Source organism: Natrix helvetica (genome assembly GCF_964273705.1).
Source record: "Natrix helvetica genome assembly, chromosome: 3".
Lineage (NCBI taxonomy): Eukaryota > Metazoa > Chordata > Lepidosauria > Squamata > Natricidae > Natrix > Natrix helvetica.
Window position 1 is genome coordinate 76,945,870 of NC_138549.1, and position 24,373 is coordinate 76,970,242.

Sequence of the window (24,373 nt, forward strand, 5' to 3'; positions counted from 1 at the left end):
TTATTTCTTTAACAATCAATATTTACAATTTGCTCCAATAATATTTACAACACTTCAATAATAATAGTAGTAATAGTAAACAATAGTCATCCAAGATCACTAACAACCTAAAGTTCATTGAATGGATGCAGATTTAATTTCCTTCTAGAAAGCAAAGAGGATTGGAGCCATCGGACTTCCAGGTGATAGGTGTTCCATAGAATGAAAAACCCAATAAAAAAAGCCCATTATCTGCTTCACACCCCATATACTATGATATGGGAAAACTCTTAGAAGATTTCCTTTGGTCAGAGTCTTATTGTTTGTTTGTTTTAAAGTACTTATAAACCTGACCATCCCAAAGGACCCAGAAGACTGTGCAACATCAAAGAAAAGGTTAATAAATAATTAAGTCAAAATCAATACCTAAAACAAAGCCCAACTACAAAAGAAAAAAAAACAGCACCCAAAGCACACTGAAATAAAACAGATTTAACTTGGTTTGGAACTAACCCTAGCCTATCATCCACTCATTAGTGAATTGGCAGTAGTATGCAATAGGCTTCTTCTACATAGCTACGGTAGTCTGATAAACACTCCATTCCATCTCATTATTCACCATTTCTCCTCTGTATCACTTCTGGTTTCGTTTCCACATTCATATCCATAAACAATTTAACAACATACACACTTAGCTACCATCAAATATATTTCCCACTTCCTACAATAGTTCTTCTCACCTATATTCTAAAACTTTTCCACTTCTAGGGGATTTATACCTCTCAGAGAGTTTTGGCTAAATTCAGCCTCAAATCTTAAACATAACTTTAAATGGTCAAATCTGACCACAGCTCTCTAATTCCTCTTCTAGATTCATTCATTGATTAGGTCTCAGAATCAATTATTCAGGGTTTTTTAAGTCGCTGTTTTTGGTCAAAAATAATTTCTAATCGTCACAATATTTCAGTTTCACATAAACTAATTTCATAAATGTGAATTCGCACTTTTGATTTCATAAGCCTTTAGAACCAAAGAATCTTCAGTGCTGAAAAAGATGAAGAGAGCTATCTTCTTAAGGTCTAATATAACTCCAGTTCAAAAAATTCTAGTTTAATTTTTATTATTAAACTCTTGCATGTAATTTTCACTTTTTATTCCCAAATACTCTCCTAAAATCTATTTTAAAAAGATCTTATTATGACCAGATACAACATTTATTTTTTGTAAATAATCGTTGCTCTGCGTGCAATGTAATGTCTAAGCAGATGTGAAGGATTATTTAAAAATGCCTCTAACAGTTGGTTCAATTCCAGGGAAAAGCATGATTGTTCTAATAAGCTGCCCTTGCTTTTACCAGATGGTGTGATACTTACCCCTTTGATCCCCCCAGTGAAAATAAGTCAGCACCTACATATGCATGTATACGTATGAATGTATACACCCACAGATATATACATGAGGAGAAGGATGTATGAAAGAAGAACAGGAAACTTATTTTCTTGACCCAAAAAGAATGTTAGCAATCTACAAGCATTCAATCAATTCTGAGAGCCAGGATATTGTAGATTCGACTAATAAATCACAACTTCTCTGAACTCAGGATTATTGTTTTGGGAAAAGACTATGGGATGGGTACCACCTCAGGTTCCTAGAGAAAAACCTGGATATAAAGAATACAATTTTACAATTGAGTCTATAGAATCTCAAATCAATCCTATTTGATTTGGATATTCAGATTTGCTATTAACAATGTCAACTTACTTGAATCTTTTCTTTCTCCCTTACTTCTTTCCATTCCCCCCACCTCGGTTATGTTTTTAGCTTTTTCTGTATGATACATTTAACTAATGTAAACCCTGAGCTCTCCATTCCCTCAAAATTTCACATTACAAATATTCGTTGTGTTTTAAAATATTATTATATTGCTCTTTAATGTTTTTAGCCAAAGCCCTTTAAAACTTTGCAGAGGAAGCATAATTAGGGATATTATGTACAAAATTTAAATGTATTCCATTGTATAATAGGTTACTTTAACAATGACTGAAAAAAAATTATGTAATTGACAGCAAGGAGTGCATAAACCTGGGATCTTCAATATTTTTGCTTTTCCAAATAATCATTATTTCCTCAGCTGTATTATTTCTTCAGAATATATTATTCACATACCTCCCACACACACACACAAACACATAATTCATATACCGACACAGACAAACCAATCTACCTGTATCAATATCATAAATTTCCTTCAAGATGAACTTCAAAGAGAAATTGAATAAAAATGCAGATGGTCTATTAGAGAAAGGTCTTATGTATAAAGAAAATGACTCCAATGATACTCAATTCTTCTCATTCTTCCTTTCAACAATGTCTGATGTACTAGAAGTTGGTTAAAAGAAAAACAACAAGAATTTGTGGAAAGTTGTTGAAAATGATGCGAAGGCTACCAACAGCCATGACATGTGGCATATATTTGTTGGCTGTGGGACATGTAACATCTCATGTCATGGCTGCTGGTGAACTTCTTTTTTGATCCATCTTTTTACTCTTTATTTCTCTCTGAGTTCCCTTCTCATTAAATATCTTCTTCTAGACTCCTAATAGAGCAGCTTCACACAACTCTCACTTTTTCTGGATGAGATTAAGATTATTATATCAGAGCTACCAACATCTGGATGACTAGAAAAAGACAGGAAAGAGTTAAAAGTTTCAGTATCCCTTTTTTGGATCATCTGGATTTCTGCAGCTCACATTTGATAGACCTAGACAGGTAGAGATATTTTGTTTCGTGAAATTTATGGCCAAAAATTATTTTAAGAAGAACCCTTGGAGGCATGTACCGAGAGCTGGCAAGTTCCAGAAAAGCCATCTTACTTCTCTTTCAGAGAAAGTAGAAAGAACACATATCTAATTTGATAGATGCTAAAGATGCCATGGCATTGACTCCATAATTCAATAACAAACAAAAAAAATCACTCCTGTTACTGATATCAGATACCAATTATGCCCCTCTGTTTGATGGAATTGCCAATGGGCTCTTTGAAGCTAAATAGTGGTAGGTGTCAACATTCGCAGAATGAAGATAGAGATGGCGGAGCTAATGTAGTTGCTAAATACTTGGTCTGTCATAAATAGCAAAAAGCATAAAAGCTCCCCTTAAATGATCATTTGGCAAACATATATCTATCTTTGTACTTTCAGAATTCTATCTACACTTGTGAATCATGTGAGAGGCTGCTACTACATGTCTTGTTTGATATATTAAACAACATATTCAATTATATCATAATTGAAAGTGGTTTCAACTCTCCCATGATGTGATTTTTTACTAAAATCAGAACAAGTGGCTCTTCCACAAAAATGGAAAGTTTGTTGTCCTGAAAGCTCATTTCTTCTTTCCATAACTGGCTGAGATATGTGAACAGACAGATTGTCATGTTGTCAAGATTTAAAAACAAAGATTGTGTATCTGGGCTCTTGCAATGGAAGTTAGTATATCAATACAACATATTTTTCCCATACAGAGAGACTTATGAAACAGTTTTATACCCCCTTTAGGAATGATTGAAGTACATATAAATCAGTCAAAGGAGTCATTGGGAGATTTTCATGATTCCACTTTTCAACATCTTTTTGCTTCATTTTTTTTTCATTGTAGCATAAGAAACTAACACCTGGCACAATGAAAATGCCCAATGATTATTGTCAATACATAAATGGGGGTCTCAATTTTGAGTCCCAAGAATTCGGATGCCATGTCTGATAGCATAGATATTTTTTTATCTCTTTCAGCAGATATGCTGACAATACACAGGCCATTATGAAAAGAAAGATTATGACAGCCTATTCCCAAATCAGGCCCCTTGTCAGCTTTGTGAAAATTACTGCAGCTACAACCTTGAATAGACTGAGGTCTGCCCCAGTGGTGGGATTCAATTTTTTTTACTACCGGTTCTGTGGGTGTGGCTTAGTGGGGGTGGCAGGGGAAGGATACTGTAAAATCTCCATTCCCTCCCCACTGCAGGAGAAGGTTACTGCAAAATCCTCATTTCCTCCTGATCAGCTGGGACTCAAGAGGCAGAGAATATATGGGGGCAGGGCCAGTCAGAGGTGGTATTTACTAGTTCTCCAAACTACTCAAAATTTCCGCTACTGATTCTCCAGAACTGGTCATAACCTGCTGAATACCACCTCTGATCTACCCCCACCCTTTTGGCTTTCCAGGTGAATGTTAAAACCTGGCTCTGCCACTTACCTTGAAGTCTTGATGGGGGCGCTCAGTGTTGGAGGTGGCAGATGAATTAACTGAAAAGATGATACCACTGTACCAATCTTACCATTTTTGCTTCTTGTCTTTGTATTTAATGTTTTTGATATATATTTTAATTTAATCCAGAGTTCGTTTTCAGAGGGAGATGGGTGGCATATAAATTTAATAAACAAACCAATAAAAATCACGGGAAAGTTCCATAAGGATTCATTTATATTTTACTAATCAAATTTATATGGCTATCAATCTCACAGAAAATGACTCTACTTCAGTATGTCTACTGCTTTGAAAACTGCTTTAGCATAGGACTACTCCCTGGGTAATTGACATGAGAGATAGCATTGGAGAAAAGTCACATATACCCACCTCTCCCCATAGTGACACATAGTTTGTGTGTGTATATGACTGCAAATAAGGGAAGCAGAGGAAATAGGGTCTATTTATCTTTTTGATGGACTTTCCATGGATTGATGTTACATTACACTCAGATCAACCAGTAAAAGGAATGCATCTTTTCATAGAACCCCTCTAGAAGTTGTTACTGTACTGTAACAGAAAAAAAGACCTTAGATGCATGCTAATATAAATATAATTATAATTACATTTACATTTAGTTTGATTTCCCCCCCTAGGCTCATTTATTTTTGGAAGGCAGACCTTCTACTATTCCTACTTGAAGGCCCAAAATGGATTATAGTCTGAAAAAAAAATGCATATATCTAATTTAGATGAATGATTCTTAAAATATCTCCCAGGCTAATTTCTTCTTTTGTTGCACTATAATGTCCATAACCCTAGCTAGTTTCCTTGCTCACAAATGAGAATTGTAACACAATTACTTCATTTACTTTACTAGTAAGTACTTTAAAGAAAAAATAGATAATTTAGTGTAAACTTGTTTTTAAACTTGTCACTATATTATATCACAGAAAAGTTTGCCTTATTCTATTTTTTAATAGTACGGTTTTATGTTTTTTTCCTTTGATCAAAGGCAATTTGTATTTAAAGTATTTAAAATTACTTCAACATTGAATTCTACAGAAGCAATTGCTTCTTAAGTAGGATATTAGAACAGCACTGCGATAACTTTAGGGAGAAAAAAACTCTCTTTGTTACTTCCTGGAAACTGAAGAAAGAAGAAAAAGTGGTTTTAGAGAAGTGAGTAAAACTGACATCACTTTGCTGTAGAGTGGAACTGTCAGTAGTTAAATTTTGCTTGACAGAGGAAGCTGCTTCTTGGATTATAAGGACGTGTTTCAATGTATGCGTACCGCCTGTTCTACATTTGATGCTGGAGACTTTGCATGACTTTCATAGAGAACAATAACTTTTATTTTACTTTCCAGAGACAGACATCCACATGCTGTTTTGTAAGGATACATATAATCCCTGGATATAATCATGTTTTTGTGGCTAGAACTCTTGGTGTTTGGCTTGGCTCTTGTGGACATGGAAGTTTTCATAAATGGTAGGTGCCTTTATTTGTTTTGATACCACAAGTTCTCTTGGTGATTGTAGCAACAGCACTATGTTGCCTTGAATCAGTCTGATCAAATAATTGGCTCTAAAACTGAAAGTCAAGCTCTCAAGCTTAGGTTGTTTTGAAGAAAAGTTGGAATTGGCCAAAACCTTAAAATGTCTTAGGCCTTGATATCCCTCTTTTTGAGTTCCATAGTTCTATAATCATAAAGAACCCTAAACTAAGCAACACCATTTGGATGAGTAAAATACAGGTACAGCCTTGAGTTATATAAACAAGTAGCATGCAGAAATGAGTTCTAAACACTCCTGCAACATTCGAGAAAGCAGAGGTGTTCACATGGAAGTCATTTCCTTCTCACATGGAACTTTTTAAAATCCCAGATAACTTCATCCTTTGAGATCTTAACCATGTGGTTTAGTTATTTTTTCCCCACACTGCATCTGAAGATGTCCACTAGGGGTTAAGGTTTTCCTTCATTGCTTATGTGGTCTTTGGATTGTGCAAACCATGAAAGTGTTCACACCACAGTGTGCTTAAAATTTGGGCTTTTTTTGTGAAGAACATTTAAGATTGCAGTCCTAATGCTGGTATTCCTTAGAATGATATGTAACTCAATAGATTCACATTTGGATGTTATACAAGTACACAATTTTTTTCACATGTTTGTTTAAGCAATAATGTTACAGTGAATTTCCCTAAGATGGACTTCTGCATTACATTTTGAGCCACTCCCTAATCTCAGATCCTGTATTTAGTTCCTCAGATTTCAAGCTCCACTGCATCACATTTTTTTTCTTTAGTTAAAATCATCATCAGATTATAAATGAAGCCAATATGTTGCATATAGATATAGTCTATACAGATATTCATAATGGGTGACACATCTATATTTTTCATTTTATGCAGTCGCAACTACTTATTGTTTTTATGATGTCGCAGATTAGAAATCTTATTTTATACATGTTCTTCCACTGATTGGGTTACGTGGTTTAGGTGGTTAACAAGTCATCATGTACTGTACTGCCATTTTATTTCAATTGCACTTAACCAAGTTGTGAACCATTTTGAGTGTCTGGAAACCTGAACTTATTGTACAGTATAACTCTCAGTTCCTTGGGAACCTCAAAGATGACCATTTTGGATTCAGGCAAAAATATAATAAGCCAAAAAGCTTATTATTCACAGGAAGAAAACTGCTTCACTTGATAAAAGTATGTGTGCATTGCATCTTTTATGTCTAGCTGGTGAGAAGATGCTCATGGCTTAATTTATAGCGATCCTGTATGTAAGGAAGGATTGACCTTTATCTGTATTCTCTTCGAAAGTATATTTCTGCATATTTTTGCAAGCTAGAACTAGCAGCCAGATTCTGAATCTGTTTGCTGCTGAATGTTTTACTGTATAGAACAGGGGTGTCCAAACTTGAGAACTTTAAGACTTGTGGACCATGGCTGGCTGGGGAATTCTGGGAGTTGAAGTCCACAAGTCTTAAAGTTCTCAAGTTTGGACACCCCTGGTATAGAACATTGGCCCTCCAACTCTTAAGAATTCTCATTCCCATTGCTTAACTTCAACAGTTCCTCAAATGGTTAGTGAATCTTGAGGTCCCAAAGTTTACCTTTTCTGCTGTTGGTGGTACCACTGGTGGGTTGGAGCTTTTTTGCTTTTCTTTCCACTGATGATGTCCAGCCTGATCACAAAAGTGCACTATCCATTTAAGAAACAAGGCAAAGGGAGACTTCAAAATTTACACCAGAATATATGTAAAGTATTAACTAATACATTCACAGCTTCTCATAAAATGTAGACTTATAACAGTTCATTTAATGGCTGTTCGAAAAAGTGGGAAAACAGACTTATGACCGTTTCCCACACTTACGACCATTGCAGCATCTCCCTTGTCAAAATTCAGATGCTTGGCAACTGACTCATATTTATGATGGTTGCAGTGTCCCAGTTTCATGTGATGCCCTTTTGTGACCTTCTGACAAGCAGAGTCAACGGGGAAGCCAGATTCATTTAAGAACTGTGTCACTAATTTAACATGCGATTCACTTAACTGTGGCAAGAAAGGTGGTAAAATGGGGCAACATTCATTTAACAAATGTCTCACTAAGCAACAGAAATTTCAGTCTCCATTGTGGTTGTAAGTCAAGGAGTACCTTTAATCCTAATATTGCAACCCATGAGAGCAGATTTAATTCTGGAATAAACACATTGTTATAACTTTTTATCTGCCTGGATATGGAAATGTAAGAGTTATAAAAGTTTCACAATAGGTGACCCTGTATGTAAGGTCCTTGTATGATCAATTCATGCATAAGCTGTTTCCTTCTAAAAGGCTAGCAGTGCATTCTCAGTAATGAGTCTTCATCCAACAAGCCATTTTCTTCTTGCCAAATTAGTGTTATAAAGAGAGTGTGAGAATGAAGAGCTCCATGTTTCTTTCTAATGCATAGTTCTGTCCGGGTAATTCTGCTTTTGTTGTCTACAGCTAATGCTAAGTAGATTCATTTGAGCTTAATTTGTGACTTGATAAAATTGCTACAAAAATTTAAAAAACAATTGGTATACATCTGTATTTGGGAGGGGGGGGGAGGAGGAAATCTTATTCTTCTGTGAACATTTACTACTTAGTATAATTCACTTTTTAAGGTGTGAATAAAAATGAAAAACATTTTTGAAATGTTAATATTAACATTTAAAATATCAATATGTCAAAATAAAATCACCATGATTCAACATCCATTTAAATGTTCCATGTTTTGCTTTTTTTAAATACATGAAGGTGGTGTTCTAAACGTATTTATTCTGAACGTATTTATTCTGAACGTATTTATTCTCAACATATTTATGCCTGTTATATGAGTGAATCTGTTCAAGATTTTAAAATTGAAAAAAAGAATCTGAAAGTCCAACACTGACACAGATTTCCTGAATAAGAGTATCAGTATTGAAATTTCAGCTTCTTTTTATTGTTTTAATCCTGAAATTTTTCTCTCTGCACCATTTTATAAATATTTGCAAATTTGTCTATATATTATTTTTTGCAGTTTATGTTTTTGGCAAAATATAATTGCATCATAAAATATAGAAAAATGAGAATTTTGAAGGAATTTTACTTACATATAAAATTGGGTAAAAATCCTTTCTATGGGATTTACAACAAATAAAGCATATCAAATAAACAATCAAACAAACAAACTGCAAACAGAACATTTTTTTCCTGACATTTTTGTCCAAATATTATTCTTATATGCTTATTAAAACAGCTGTAATGAGCATATGTCAGTAATAAGACTGTTTGTACCCATTGTGCTTTGGATTTTTTATTATTGCAGAATGGGACTGCTAAATTGAGAAAAGTACACATTTCAAAGAAGTCTGTTTACATGTTGTTACATATTAAAATTAGAAAATGAGCATTAAAATGAACACCTTTCTTTCTTCCCAATTGTCTTGTTAAACACTGATTGAATTGGTCATCTCCTTATTAAACTGGTCATCAAGAGACAATATAAGGCTTGAGTGATTGTGGTATGAAAGCAAATATATACAACATAGGACAAAATTGTGTTTCTTCTTCAACCATTTCTCTTGCTGATGCTGCCCAGGGTTTATTTCTGCCGCTTCTCTGCATTGTGACTTCATAGGATGTCCAACAGGGAAAAATATATGGTAATCATTTTCTTCAAAAACCGGATTGCAATCTGCTTTGCCTGCCTAACATAGATATCCAGGATATCCTAACAAATTGCTGTTATAGAAATGCTAGTTATTACCTAAGAGTTAGAAACCATGTTTCAAGATATATTTCCTTCATAACTGAGAAGTAAGGAAGAAAGTATCTTTTTCCTCCCTCAATTATCATTTTGGAAGGGAATAGTTGCATGTTGGCCTTCTTTTCAGACTTACAACAGCCCATTCAGTGACTGTTCAAAAGTTACAATGGCACTGAAAAAAGTGACATGACTATTTTTCACACTTATGGCTGTTGCAGCCTCCTTATGGTGAGGTGATTTACATTCGGATGCTTAACTAACTCAGATATATGACTGAATCCTGGAGTCATGTGATCCCCTTTTGCACCCTATTAACAAGCAAAGTCAATGGGGAAACCAGATTCACTTAACAACCGTGTTCCTAATTTAAGAACTGCAGTGATTCACTTAACAAATGTGAGAAAAGTTGTCAAATGGAGAAAACTCACTTAACAAATCTCTCATTTAACAACATAAATTTTGGGGCTCAATTGTGGTTGTAAGTTGAGGACTACTTGTACATCTATCACATCACCTGTTACAAGGATATTGTCTGTACTTTTCAGCCAGAAAAGGTGCCTCTTTTTGTGAAAGAGGAAATTGTGTGTTGCTCTGCCTGTCGTAGATATGAATAAATAGGCTATACATTTCTGAAAATAAAACCAAAAGAGAGCATTTTCAAGAAGTTGATTAAGCACATAGGAATCTTCCCATCAGAGTACGTGTTGCTTTTCCCAAGTTCTCATATTCTGACTTTCACTTCTACTCTTGCCACATAAATTAGACTGGGAGATACTTTTTCTCTTGCCTAATTTATGTTTAGGGCAGAGACGAAAGAAAAGTTCAGTCATGGCAAGGCAAAGGGCACTGTAGGTAAATAAGGAGCTGCAGTCTGAAGCTCAGTCCGCCTTCGATGGGTTGTGCAGTTTCTGAAAGAGCAGCTCTGTGGTCTGGGAATGCCTCTTGATCCATGGTTGTTATTCAATTTACAGGTAGCATCTGTGGCAAGCAGCACCTCTGCATAATTATAGCTGGTGCAGTCTGTTTTGGCAAGAGTTATTCCCACTTGGATTACTTATAACATGCTTACTATGGGGGTTATCCTCAGAAAACGTCTTATGGTTTCTGTTGTTGAGGCAAGATGGTTGGCTGCTATTGCGGATCAGATAAATAGTGTACTCATTGCCAACTGCTTACCACATCTTTGGAATTGACCTTTAAAGGACTAGATGGTTTGTAATCCAACTATCTTGGGACCATTTCCTTTCTTACAAAACTGTCTAGACTTTATTATCTGTAACAGTGGTTCTCCACCTGTGGACCCCTAGGTGGGGGGACAATGTCATCTTGGGTTAAGACTTGCGGGGGGTGGAGAGGTGTCAGTGGCAGGGCTGAAATCCAGCAGGTTCTGACAGGTTCTAGAGAACCGGTAGCAGAAATTTTGACTAGTTTGGAGAACTGGTAGCAGAAATTTTGAGTAGTTTGGAGAACCGGCAAATGCCACTTCTTGCTGGTCCCAGAGTGGGGTGGGAAAGAAGATTTTGCAGTATCCTTCCCTCGGAGTGGGATGGGAATAGAGATTTTGCAGTATCATTACCCTGCCAATGCCCACCAAGCCACACCCACCAAGTCACACCATGCCCACCAAGCCACGCCCATAGAACCAGTAGTAAAAAAAAATTGAATTTCATCACTGGTCAGTGGTCATGATTTGTGACCAGAAAAGGAATTTAAAGGGGGTGAAGAAAAGGTTGAGAATCACTGATCCACAGTAAATATCTGTTTGAAGTGACCCTGGGATCATAGGTTTCTTTTTCTGACACATACCACACAGAAGGTACTAACCAGTATTATTCCATTAGAAAATGAGTAAAATGTGCCTCTTCCCCCAGGCTTTTGTGAAACTGTTTAAATGTTAATTCATGGCTTCTAACCATATATTCTATTTTTCTTTTTCTTTTGTTGAGTACACATCACATTAGAAAGGCAAAGAAACCAAACAATCATTCCAAGCTCTCCCTTACCATAAAGTTACAATTGAGAGCCTGGCACTTTACAATCCTTCTGAATTACCAAATTGTCTGCCCCATTACATTCGTTTCAGTGTTCTACCTAACTATTTCTTAGATTTATTCATGTATTAATATCCCACTTTTTCTCTAGGAGCTTAAAGTTACATTCTTTCTTCCACGTTAACACAAGTTTGTGAGGGAGATTGGAGTGAGAAGTGGGACCAGCAAATTAATAGTGTCTCACTACAGAGATCTACCAGGATCTGCTGGTTGAAACAACAACAACAATAACTCCTCTTCTTGTGTCCTGAGTAACAGTCATTGAATCTAGCTATTGTATTAATTTCCTACAATGCCCATGACCTAGGCTACACCAAGGCATTGTGAGAGGTTTAAAGGTGGTGCTGTTCATACCACTGTGCCCTTAGATGAACCCAGAGATTCCTGACAGCAAAGAAAAATTTTCCACCAGAGTTTAGCTGGCCCAGGTCACCCTGCAACCTACAGCTTAGTGGGGGACTTTAGCTGGAATGAGATCAGAGGAAGTATTCTACCGGTTTGGACCAGATCGTCTGAACCGGTAGCCGAAATCGTGGGTGGCTCCACCCACCTGTGCTCGGCTCTATGGCACCCGATTTTGGTCCCTTTTTCGCCAAAAGCGCATGTGTGGAATGATCTGTGCATGCACAGAGGTGGCGCATGAGAGCAAAGTAAGCTCATAAGCACGCACGCTCATATTTGTGAACTGGTAAGGAAAGTAAATTTATAGCACCCCTAAATAAGATGTTAAAATGTACCAATAGAAAAAAACCATTCTCAACATCCTGCCACGTGTGTTGCTAAAAATGCTTCACACTCTAAGAAGAGTAATAATCAAGAAGACCAATGTAAGAAAATAACCATTCCAACCTCCTATATGGGTCTCTATTCATTTAAAATCCCATAATATATATGTTTAATAAGGTTGTATTTCTTTCACTTGTGCACCATTGAGAGGAAATAAAGATTGCTAGGTATAAAATTCAAGGAGAAAAAGGAGAACCTTTGTCTCTTTTCTAAACTTGCAGAAAACAGCACCTTTAAAAGAAGTGCAAAAGTGTGTTAGGCATTTTCTAAAAAACCCCAAACAAACAGGGATACTACAGTCTTGTGAATATTTCCTCTAGTTTTTACAATGATGCATTCTATTGAAGCAGTGCCTTTTGTTCATTGCTCCAACCAAATTGCCCAGAGTTTTAGAGTGCTTCTGAATTTCTAATGGATGGTGGTCAGGATATGAAAGCCCTTGGTTGATGTATTTTAGAATGATTAAAGCATTTACAGAAGGTGTAAGAAAACTCTGATGTTCCAGATGTTGCTAAAGTACAACCTCATCTAGTGTGGCTCGTCATGAGGGATGCTGGAGGCTTAAAATCTAGCAACACCTGAAATTCTACAGCTCCTCCTTCACAGAGCAATAAATATCCAGATACTCTGAAATGTGGGTTGCTCAGATGGGGCTGAGACATCTCTGCAAAGTCATTTATTTCAGGCTTTTGTTGGAGAGAATGATTGATCCTGGAACTGGTACTCAAGTAGTACCATTTATTTCCCTCCCCCCCAAATTCTGGTCAATTGTGTTTGATTCTCAGAGACTTGCCTGGACAAGTAAGTCTCTGCTGTTTACTTGGCAAGGTTTTTCAGAAATGGTTTGCCATTACCTCCTTCCTAGGGCTGAAAAAAAGTAACTGGCTCAAGGTATTACAGCAGGCTCTGTGCCTAAGTTGGAACTAGACCTCATGGTCTCTTGGTTTCTAGCCTGATGTCTTAACTACTACACCAAACTGGGTCTTGTACCACTTGATTAAAGGTCCACAAATGCCATCACGAATGAAACCATATTTTTAGGTTTTACCTCAAGAATATGTATTTATTTCCCAGCTACATTATTTTTACAAATCAATTAAGGCACATAAATGACACATCTTCCTCCTCCTATTTTCAACGACCCCACTGAGCGAGAGTGACTGACCCAAGGTGACTCTGGCTCAGATATTTTAAATAGAAGTCAGATCTGAAAAGGTACTCCTTCAAAATGAAACTAGGGTGGGTGGTCTTCTAATGAAGTCAGGAGCTAAAAGGAAATATTAGCTACAAAACAATACAAATACCACATCCTGTGACCCATTCTCCTTTCTCAGTAATATCTAGTGGCTTAAATGAGGAAGAAATAATAGCTGCTTTCCAAGCTGTTAAGAGGCCCCAGTGATACACCTATCCTCTAAACCAGTGGTTCTCAACCTTCTCAATGCCGCAACCCTTTAATACAGTTCCTCATGTTGTGGTGACCCCTAACCATCAAATTGGTGTGTCGGTTCATAAGACCATCGAAAATATGTGTTTTCCGATGGTCTTAGGCGACCGCTATGAAAGGGTCGTTTGACCCCCAAAGGGGTCCTGACCCACAGGTTGAGAACCGCTGCTCTAAACCCAGCTGAGTTAACATCTACAAGTTATTTTTCAAATAATGGAATGGTAATAGTGCCGATTGTAACTTTGAGTTTTTGAACAAACTGAACTCCACCAAACTCTGGCTTTCATTTTTTTTTAAGTCTTAGTGTGATAAAAAGTGCATTAAAACAATTTTTCTATTTCTATATCAGAGTCCGTGGCATTTTTTATTCACATAATGTATTTTATAAAGCACATTGCAACCAAGTCATAAAAAAGAAATAAAATTCTCAATCTAAGCCCCGCAAAGACCAAAACAACAACAACAACAACAACAGCAGATAAAGTCCTTTAAGTTGAAGTGAACTTCTGGTGATGTCATGGACAAGTTCATGTAATTTTCTTGGCAATAATATGAAGTAGTTTTCCATTGCATTTTTATAGTTTTTTTAAAAAAACTTCCTAGTCTAGTTTAGAACTAATGGTTTCAAGTCCAAACACTAACAAGGCCCAATCAAGCAATTAACTTTTTTGGGACTAATAAGTAAGCTTAAATTTAGATTAGAGCCCTGGTAACTGTAGTGGATTCTGTTCAAGATTTAACCAGGTTTGAGACTGCTTAGTTTTGGGGAATCAGTTTCATTTTCAAATTTGTTTAAATTAAAATTAAATACATAAAAGGAAGGTTATACGAAGCAGACAACTTTGCTTTAAAGCTAGTTCCTTGGCTAAAATTTAAGGCTTTGTTGTACCATCTTATGGCTAATGTTCTTAAAAAAACACATAAAAATTTAATACAATAGCTGTAATTCTCTCTTAAATTTTTAGTATTATTTTTCTGATTATAACGATTCCAAGTAAAATGTATTTAACATTGCAAGTATGATTCCAAGAATCAAAATTATATTTTGATTCACTACTTACTGTATTTATTTATATCATGCAGGCAGATGTTTATTTTAAATCAAGGTGATAAATCATAACTATTCTTTCTTCTTTTCTTCTTTCCTTCCTTTCTTTCTTTCTTCTTTCTTTCTTTCCTACCGTTGTGAGCCTTCTAAAATTTTCTTGATCTAATTATGATGGCTGAATTATTTATTGTTCATATTGTTGATTTATATTTCAATTTATATGTCAATCTCAAATTCATGACTAGACAGTTAACATATATATATATATATATATATTAAAAACCATTGAAATAATAATAATAAAAAACAGGCAATGACAACGTGTACATAAACAGCAGTCAAGGTACAAAATAAACTCAGCAGTAATAAACCAGTGTAACCAATATATGGTATCAACTGTATCTCCTGACCCCCAAGCCCAGTAAAATAATTTAGGGTAACAATAGGAAAAAGAAGTAACTCAAACATATGCCCTATGTACTTTGTATATTTCAGTGTCTTTCTTTATGTTAAAAAAATTGTTTATTAACTTTAGAAGGCTTTTCAGAATCGACAAGAAAAAGGCTGTGATAAGAATGGAATGGGAAAGCACAGCTGGAGAATGAATTTCTAGCAGGAGATGCCATCTGCTGAGTTTCAGCTGCATATATCAATAAAATAGGACCCTTGCAAGCAGGTCATGCTTGCTATCCTTTTAAGAACTACTAAACCATTTATCTATTCTCAAATATTTTCTCCATTCTTTAAATAAAAGAAAGAAATCCTTTTGTGGCTGTGGTTATCTAGATGCTTAAAAACTAGCTATGGTTCTTTCAGCATGCTCCACCAATGTACATAAGGTTCAAAAGAAAAGCAAGCTATTTTTTTAGCTCTTTTCAAAAAAGTTTCCCTTTCGCTCTTTAGGGTAGCCATTATTCCTTCTGTGTCAACATGTCCTTAGTTGATATGCTTGCTTGATTCTTCTTTTGCCAGTTCAAAGAGTTTGCATCCTTTTACTCCTAATTCATAGTCTTCTGCCTCAATAAAGTTGGCACTGTCAACTAGATCTTGCATTAGACATACCTGAGTCAGAATGTTTGTCCGTTTCAAAAGATTCTGAGGTCTTAAAATTACTTTTGAAATAGTCTTTATCTGAAAAATATTGAAAATAATGCTGACTGGTAGACAAGTGGAAAATGGAGATAGATCAAGGCTACTCTCGCGAAGAGATCTGTTGTTGCAATGTTAGCAAGAGCAAATAAGGTTCATGAAATGCATTAAATGAATCGCAGAATGTTGTTAAGAAAGATTACTTCTGGATATACAGTTTGTTATTCACAGAGGATAAGATAACGTAAGCCCTTGCAAACTATGTCAGATTACATTTATGAATTTAAAAAAGGTTTTAGGTAGGTATCCCGTATGAAACATGAATCAATTAACTTATAGGAAGGTGACTTAATAGTTATTTGTTTAAACACAGAAGTATGTATGATTCTATACAGACATACTCTGGATATACTTTTATTTTCTACAGAAAGAAAAATATGCAAATGAAAACCCATAATTCCTCACTCTCAACAGTTAGATCACAAAGTTGAATTACTAGGCATTGAAGATCATGGAACTCAGGTGCCCTTCTTGAATGAGAACTTTCAGAAATGTAAATCAAGTGATCAGTAATTGCACTTTTAAAGTAATGATAATTGCACTTTCAAAATAATGATGATTTTTTTTCATCTCCTTACCAGATACCAGAAGATAAATTGAAAAGAAGGGCACTTTTGTCCAAATCTCAAAGGAGGAATTAGCCTCCTACAATATAAAGGTCATCCTTATTTACATCAATATAAACAGTGTTTGAAAATGGACTCCTCTATCAGGCATACACACTCAGTTTTAGAATTTTGGGATTAGAAAGTTGATTATTGCTTCCTTTTTCCAATCTAAGTGAACCAAGAAATGAATATTTATCCCAAATCAAATAGATTTTAGGGGGAATATGAGCCTTAATATCTCAGATATTAGATCTGCCTTCTCATTTTTGAATTTAATCCTCACATACCAATGAAAATCAGGAACTTAATAAATTTGCTGTACTTCATTTCTCATCTGTTCCACACCAATAGTTCTTAGTGCAATGAATCAAATCAAAAGCAATGTGTGACACTAAAGGTAGTCCTCGACTTACGAACACAATTGAGGCCAAAATTTTCCATTGCTACATGAGACATTTGTTAAGTGAGATTTTCCCCATTTTACAACCTTTCTTGCCATAGTTGTTAAGTGAAGCAGTGTTGTTGTTAAGTTGGTTGTTAAGTGAAACAAACTGGCTTCCCTATTGACTTTGCTTGTCAGAAGTTCACAGAAGGGGATCACATGACCCTGGGATACTGCAACCACTGATTCATAAATATGAATCAGTTGCCAAGTGTCTGAATTTTGATCACGTGATCATGGGGATACCACAACAGTCGTAAGTGTGAAAAACAGTCATAAGTCACTTTTTTCGGTGCTGTTGTAACTTCAAACAGTCACTAAATGAACTGTTGTAAGTTCAGGACCACATGTATTTTGTATTTTTCCTGGTCTTTTTTATGTTTGAAAGAACAAACATTGGGGGGGAAAAAGAAGACACAGAAAAATTAGAAACGGAAGATGGTACAGTTGTGATTCTCTCCGCTTGTCCAGCATCATAAAATTCCACAAATAAGAAAAGATGATTGGACATAAGGAAAAATATGTTATCTAAGTAATACAATACAATAATACAATAGTAGAGTTGGAAGGGACCTTGGAGTCTTCTAGTCCAACCCCCTGCCTAGGCAGAAAACCCTATACCGCTTCAGACAAATGGCTATCCAACATCTTCTTAAAGACTTCCAGTGTAATTGTACTCGAGAGAATAAAGTGTCCTCAAGTAACTCAAGCAAGAAAAAGTTTTTACAGAGGTACAATTTAAGAGGGGGGAAATGGATCATAGAGCTTGGTCGGGCTTATTATAAGTGGATGTGCGAATATGCCTTTATGTTAACAATTTGCTGTGGAAGATGGTGTTATTCTTCTGTCTTTTTCTCTAGAAAAGGATGCTTAAAAAGTGAGGGTCATGTTCAGGAACAGTCTGTTATTTCTCCATTTGAAAATCGTGTTCTCCTCTCCCAGGAGAAGGCAGCTTGACCTGTCATCTCTTTCAGGCTCTATCCTGCATTGCAATTAGGCTTGGGAAGAAAAAAAAAACTTCCTAATTTTTCAGATAGGAAAAATCCCCCCAAACAGGATTTGAAACCTGATGCATGAATGAGGAAAGTGAAAGTTTGTGGGTAGATCCATGCTTCCATCTTATCTCACCATGAGCCAATCACCATTTTTGGAGAATACGAATGTGGGATATCATCAAATTACCCCCAGCCAGCAGATAAAGCAACTTTCAGCAGTTTTTCCTAGTATAACATCAAAAGGAGCAGTCTTCATTCTGGTCTGTCTCAAGTCACGAGGTCTGGTGTATGCACTGAGTTTCAATACCTTGTAAGCAAACTTCTCTGTGTCATTTGGCTGCTGTGGCCTGTGGTAGAGAACCCGTTTCCACTCCAGTCATAGGTTGATATACTCTGCTACTATTTTTGAGGCAGGTGGGGAGGTATGGTAGGAAATGGCAGAAAGCAGCTTTTTTTCCTTTTAAAAACAAAGTAACAATGATGGAACAGTGAAATGTTGGTTGTCTGGTATTATTTTTGCATATCACAGGTGAAGCAATGCCACTGAAATAAGTAAATGGAGTTTGTTTCTGAGTATCTACTCAGAAACATTAGACTAGCATTAGACTAAGCATTAGACTAAACCAGTTTAAACTATGTATTTGGAATACTGCATTCAGTTTTGGTTACCACGATGTAAAAAATATGTGTAGACTCTAGAAAGAGTGCAGAGAAAAGCAACAAAGATGATTAGGGGACTGGAGGCTAAAACATATGAAGAACGGTTGCAGGAACTGGGTATGTCTACTTTAATGAAAAGAAGGACTAGGGGAGACATGATAGCAGTGTTCCAATATCTCAGGTGTTGCCACAAAGAAGAGGGAGTCAAACTATTCTCCAAAGCACCTGAGGACAGAACAAGAAGCAATGGGTGGAAACTAATCAAGGAGAGAAGCAACTTAGAACTGAGGAGAAAATTTCCTGACAGTTAGAACAATTAATCAGCGGAACAACTTGCCTCCTGAAGTTGTGAATGCTCCAACAGTGGAAGTTTTTAGGAAGATGTTGGATAGCCATTTGTTTGAAATGGTATAGGGTTTCATGCCTAGGCATGGGGTTGTACAAGAAGACCTCCAAGGTCCCTTCCAACTCTGTTATTATATTATATTCTATTCTATTTTAAAGTATGGAGGCCATAACAAGATTGTCTGCTTCACAATCATTCTCTGCTCAGGCTACATCCAGCTTGCTTCACAAAAAATTGTCCTAGGACAGTGGTGTCAAACTCACAGTCATGTTGGTGTCGTGTGATGTATTGTGACTCTCCCACTTTGCTCAAATGGGGATTGGCATGGCCAGCACATGACACATCCGACCTGCAGGCGGCGAGTTTGACACCACTGTCCAAGGAAATTAAATGTTGCTGGTTCACATTCAGCATGAGCCAAAAATAATGCAGACTTCTTGTATCTTAATGTCCAATCTGTAGACTGTATCAATCTTGCTTTGGAGTGAAGCCCAAATTGAATAGAAATCCTAATTCTGTTTCCACATTTGTTTTTATTTATATACCGTCCTTGGAATTGCACAAAATGGAATATAAAGGCTTTATTTAAGACTTACCGTAAGTTTTTAAAAAAAACCTTGATTTTTCACAACAGGCATTTTGGATAATAGAAATAGCTTTAAATTTTTTTCTCTGCTCAGAGTTGCTTATTGAGATGGATGACTATGCAGATGGAATGAATAAATAGCAAATAAATAACAATAGGATTGAATATCTAGGAGGAGGAGGAAAGTGGCAGGAACAGAAAACAAAGTTATACTTGGTCGTTTTGGGTGCGGTATTAGAATGCAGCAGCCACGTCATCCTTTAATGAGACCAACAGGAAGCATTTCTTTCTGGGTGTCACTAATAATGGAAGAGTTGATGCCTGGAACTAATGAATGGTCTTATCTGCAGCCAGATGCAGAATGTTGCATTTTCTGAATGTTGCATTTTCTGAATTGAATAGTTCCTTGACCCTCCTTTTCTGTTACGGGTTTCTGATTCAATTTTGGTCTTAACTGATTGATAACTTATTTGTACAACTACTATTCTAAATCACAGAAATCCTAACCAAAGAGAGTTTTGTTAGATATTAGCATATATCGTGGCAAGTCTCCCCTCTGATCCACTGCTACAGCGGGAAACAGGTATCATTCTGATTGGTCGAGGGGCGTACCCGATCCCTATAAAAGGGGAACCCTCCGACCACAGAGCAAGCTGGATCACTACTACTACTAATAAAGAGCTGTTAAGTCACTTCGTGTCCGCAGTCTGTCTCTCGTTGCCCAGATCTAACATTGGCGACGAAGGTGGGATTGAGAGACAGATAGGACGAAGAACGCTACCTCCAGAATCTCCGGATTTGATCCAGCCCAGGAATTCGGCAGAAATTCCGGCAGCCATCTCAGGTCACCGCAGCGCGGCAAATTCAAGCAAAGAAGATGGCGATGCACGCTCCCCCCGCTCCATTCGACCCAGCGAACGACGAATGGGAAGCCTTCATGATTCGTTTCGAGTGTTTCCTCGAAGCGAACGAATACACGGGGATCACCGACGCCAGGAAGAAAAACATCTTCCTCGGCTACTGCGGAAAAGAAGTTTTCAACACGGCAAGAGACCTCACCACGCCTACTCCAATACAGGCAGTATCGTGGACGGCGTTGCAACAGGCCCTGCAAACTCATTACGCGCCAAAACCTTCCCGCCATGTCTGCCGCAAGGAATTCAACACGAGGAACCAGAAGGCGGGAGAATCCATCAATCAATATGTTGCAGCCCTACGAAAAGCAGCAACTCACTGCGAGTTCAGGGATCTGGACGAGCACATCTTAGCGCAGCTCATCTGTGGGTTAAGAGACATTTCACTACAAAAGAAGCTGTTGGCAAACCCGAATTTAACCCTACAGATAGTGCTAAACGAAGCAAGAGTGTCAGAGTCAGCAGAGAAATCATCGGTGACCATACAACGAGGGGCCAACGTAAATCAGCCAGCACCAAGGCAAACCAGAGTACACTACGAGGACACAAGCCCCGACTACGAGAATCCCGAGTTCGAGGACAGTCACCTGATGCAGAGCAGTCACTTGAGGCCTGGGGGGAGACCCGGATTCCGTTTGCCGCCCTGCGCAAGCTGCGGAGGGAATCACCTCAGGTCTACTTGTAGGTTCAGCAACGTTGTTTGTTCGCACTGCAACAAACTTGGGCACATCGCACGAGTGTGCCGGAGCGGAGTCCCTGCCTCACGGCAGCCACCCATGTACCGCCAACAGAAGCCCAACCCAGGGGCTTGGCGAAATCAAAAAGGGCGCCCAGAGAGAAATCCACAAGTGTTTACCCAGAGAGAAAATTTCCAAAGAGCTGAACGAGCATATCCCCAGAGAGATTACTCACAAGGAGCTGAGCGAGCGTATCCCCAGAGAGAATACACACAAAGAGCTGAAAGAGCGTTCTATCAAGACGCTCAACGAGAGTATTTTCAGGATGTAGACGATGAGATAGAGTTGACCCAGAGAGAGGAGTTGCGAACGTATCTCACCACAATACATCAGGTCCACCCTAAGCGACCAAAAAGGCTGAGAGTCACAGTCCTCTTGGAGGGCTCACCTTGCGAGCTAGAAGTTGACACAGGATCGACCCTGACAATTATTTCATGGGCATCCATGAAACAGGCTATCCCTAGCCTCAGAAAGAGCCAACTACGCGCTCCAGACATCCTGCTACGAGACTACCAGGGGAACCAAGTCCCCATCGTGGGCCAAGGCACATTCCAAATCCGTTTCAAGGACATCGAAGCCCAGCTGCCCGTGACCATCGCCAGCGCGCCATTACAGAACCTTCTGGGGCTTGATTGGTTTGAAGCCCTGGGGTTAGAAGTCACCGGAATCAACGCCGTGAGAAACAGCAGCGCTGAACAGATTTTTAAGGAGTTCGAGGATGTGTTCAGCCCCGGTCTTGGTAAGTATGTGGGTAAACCAATATCATTCAATTTAGACCCCAAAGTGGCGCCAATCCGACTTAAACCGAGACGAGTGCCTTTTGCACTCCGCCCAAAAATAGATAAGGAAATAGATAAGTTAGTGGAGCAAGGAATCCTTGAGCCGGTGGATCACGCACGCTGGGAAACACCCATTGTGACCCCAGTCAAACCAGACGGATCAGTCCGCATCTGCGCGGACTATAAATGCACAATTAATGTCGCGCTACAACAGAGCGCATATCCTGTGCCTGTAGTACAGCACTTATTGCACTCGTTGGGGCCAGGAAAGGTATTTGCTAAATTAGACATGGCACAAGCTTACCAGCAACTGCCAGTTGATAGCGCCACAGCGGAGGCCCAAACTATAGTGACGCATAGAGGAGCATTCAAATGCAACCGGCTACAATTTGGTGTGAGTATTGCCCCAGGATTGTTCCAGAGCGTCATGGAACGACTTTTGCAAGGGATACCGGGAGTCGTCCCCTATTTTGACGACATCTTGGTGTCCGCTGCAAACGAGGAGCAATTAAATAAAAGAGTCAGAACTGTTTTGGCCAGAATCAGAGAAAAGGGTCTCCACCTCAAAAAGGAAAAATGCCAAATTAACGTGCCTAGCGTAGAATTCCTGGGTTATAGAATCGATGGTCAGGGAATACACCCCACTTCAAAGAAAATTAAGGCGATCCAGGACGCCCCCACACCACGAAATCAGACCGAGTTGCAGGCCTTCCTCGGACTACTTAACTTCTACAGCGTTTTTCTGAGGCAGAAGGCGACCGTTGCTGAGCCACTACACCGTCTACTCCAGAGGAACGCACCATGGTAATGGGGACGATCCGAAGCTGCAGCTTTCGCCGGGGTAAAGCGCCTGCTCACCACTGACTCACTGCTTGTCCAATACAGCCAGACCCTACCGCTGGTATTGACCTGCGACGCATCACCCTTCGGAGTTGGAGCAGTCCTCAGCCACAGGATGCCCGACGGAAAAGAAGCGCCCATTGCCTTCTACTCCAGAACTCTTTCATCGGCCGAAAGGAATTACAGCCAAATGGACAGGGAAGCGCTGGCTGCTGTAGCTGGAGTAAAATGTTTCCACGAATACCTCTACGGCCGCGATTTTGAACTAATTACAGATCACAAACCGTTGTTGGGACTTTTGGCGGGAAACCGCCCCACTCCGGTCTCCCTTTCTCCACGCATGACCAGGTGGACTGTTTTCCTGGCTGCGTACTCATACAAATTGATTCATCGACCGGGCTCCACTCTCGGACACGCAGACGCACTCAGCCGTTGCCCATTACCTGACATTCTGCCAGACCCCACTTCAGAAGTACCGGTATTGCTCATTGACTGTTTGGACTCTGGACCGGTTTCTTCATACGACGTTGCAAGGTTCTCCTCTAAAGACAATTTAATAAAGCAAGTTCAAACTTGGGTTTGGAGGGGGTGGCCGAAGGGAAACGTGGGCCCGGAATTCAAAGTGTTTTGGTCAAAACGGGACGAACTCTCAGTGTTGCAAGGTTGTTTATTGTGGGGGGATCGAGTTGTTATTCCGTATGTTTTACGTAGGAATGTATTAGATGCTTTACATGTGGGTCATCCGGGGATTGTTAGGATGAAGGCGTTAGCAAGAAGTTACGTTTGGTGGCCAAACATGGACAAAGAAATAGAGGAGTGGGTGGCCACTTGCGACCCATGCCAGGAATCGAGACCAGCACCCCCGGAAGCGCCCGCCACAGAATGGGAGAAACCTAAAGCACCCTGGTCGCGAATACACATCGACTTCGCAGGGCCATTCCAAGGTCAGACTTTCCTTATAGTTGTGGATGCATACTCAAAATGGCTAGATGTAGTCCTAATGACTTCAACCACGGCAGAGGCAGTCATTAAGGTTCTACGGCGACTTTTCGCCACCCATGGCCTGCCCGACCTCCTGGTCTCCGATAACGGGCCCCAGTTCACGGCCATGCAATTTGAGACATATCTAGCAGGTCAGGGAATTCGGCACGCCCTCGTTGCGCCATTCCATCCGGCATCAAATGGACAGGCGGAGAGAATGGTACGATTCGCAAAAGAGGCCCTCGCTAGGATGGGTCCAGGTGATTGGCAAACACGCATTGATCATTACCTTTTAATTCAGCATATCACCCCAAGTGCAACGACAGGTAGGAGCCCTGCTGAACTACTCATAGGCCGCCGTCTACGGTCTCACCTGGACCGTCTTCACCCAAATTACTCTGCCACAGCTCCCCCAGACTCCACAAGCAAAATTCGGTCTTTTAGCATAGGGGATTCAGTATACGCCCACAACTATGCAGGGGGAACATTG

General features: G+C 38.8%; 1 protein-coding gene across 1 annotated transcript in view; it reads left to right on the forward strand.

Moving 5' to 3' along the window:
• Positions 1-5,424: 5,424 nt before the first annotated feature.
• The window catches only part of PTPRC (protein tyrosine phosphatase receptor type C), a 96,594-nt gene continuing 77,645 nt past the window's right edge, over positions 5,425-24,373 (forward strand). The window contains exons 1-2 of the mRNA XM_081946449.1: positions 5,425-5,510; positions 5,596-5,717. Of these exons, the coding sequence (XP_081802575.1) occupies positions 5,651-5,717 (67 nt within the window). The 5' untranslated portion in view covers positions 5,425-5,510; positions 5,596-5,650. The remainder of the gene's footprint in view (positions 5,511-5,595; positions 5,718-24,373) is intronic.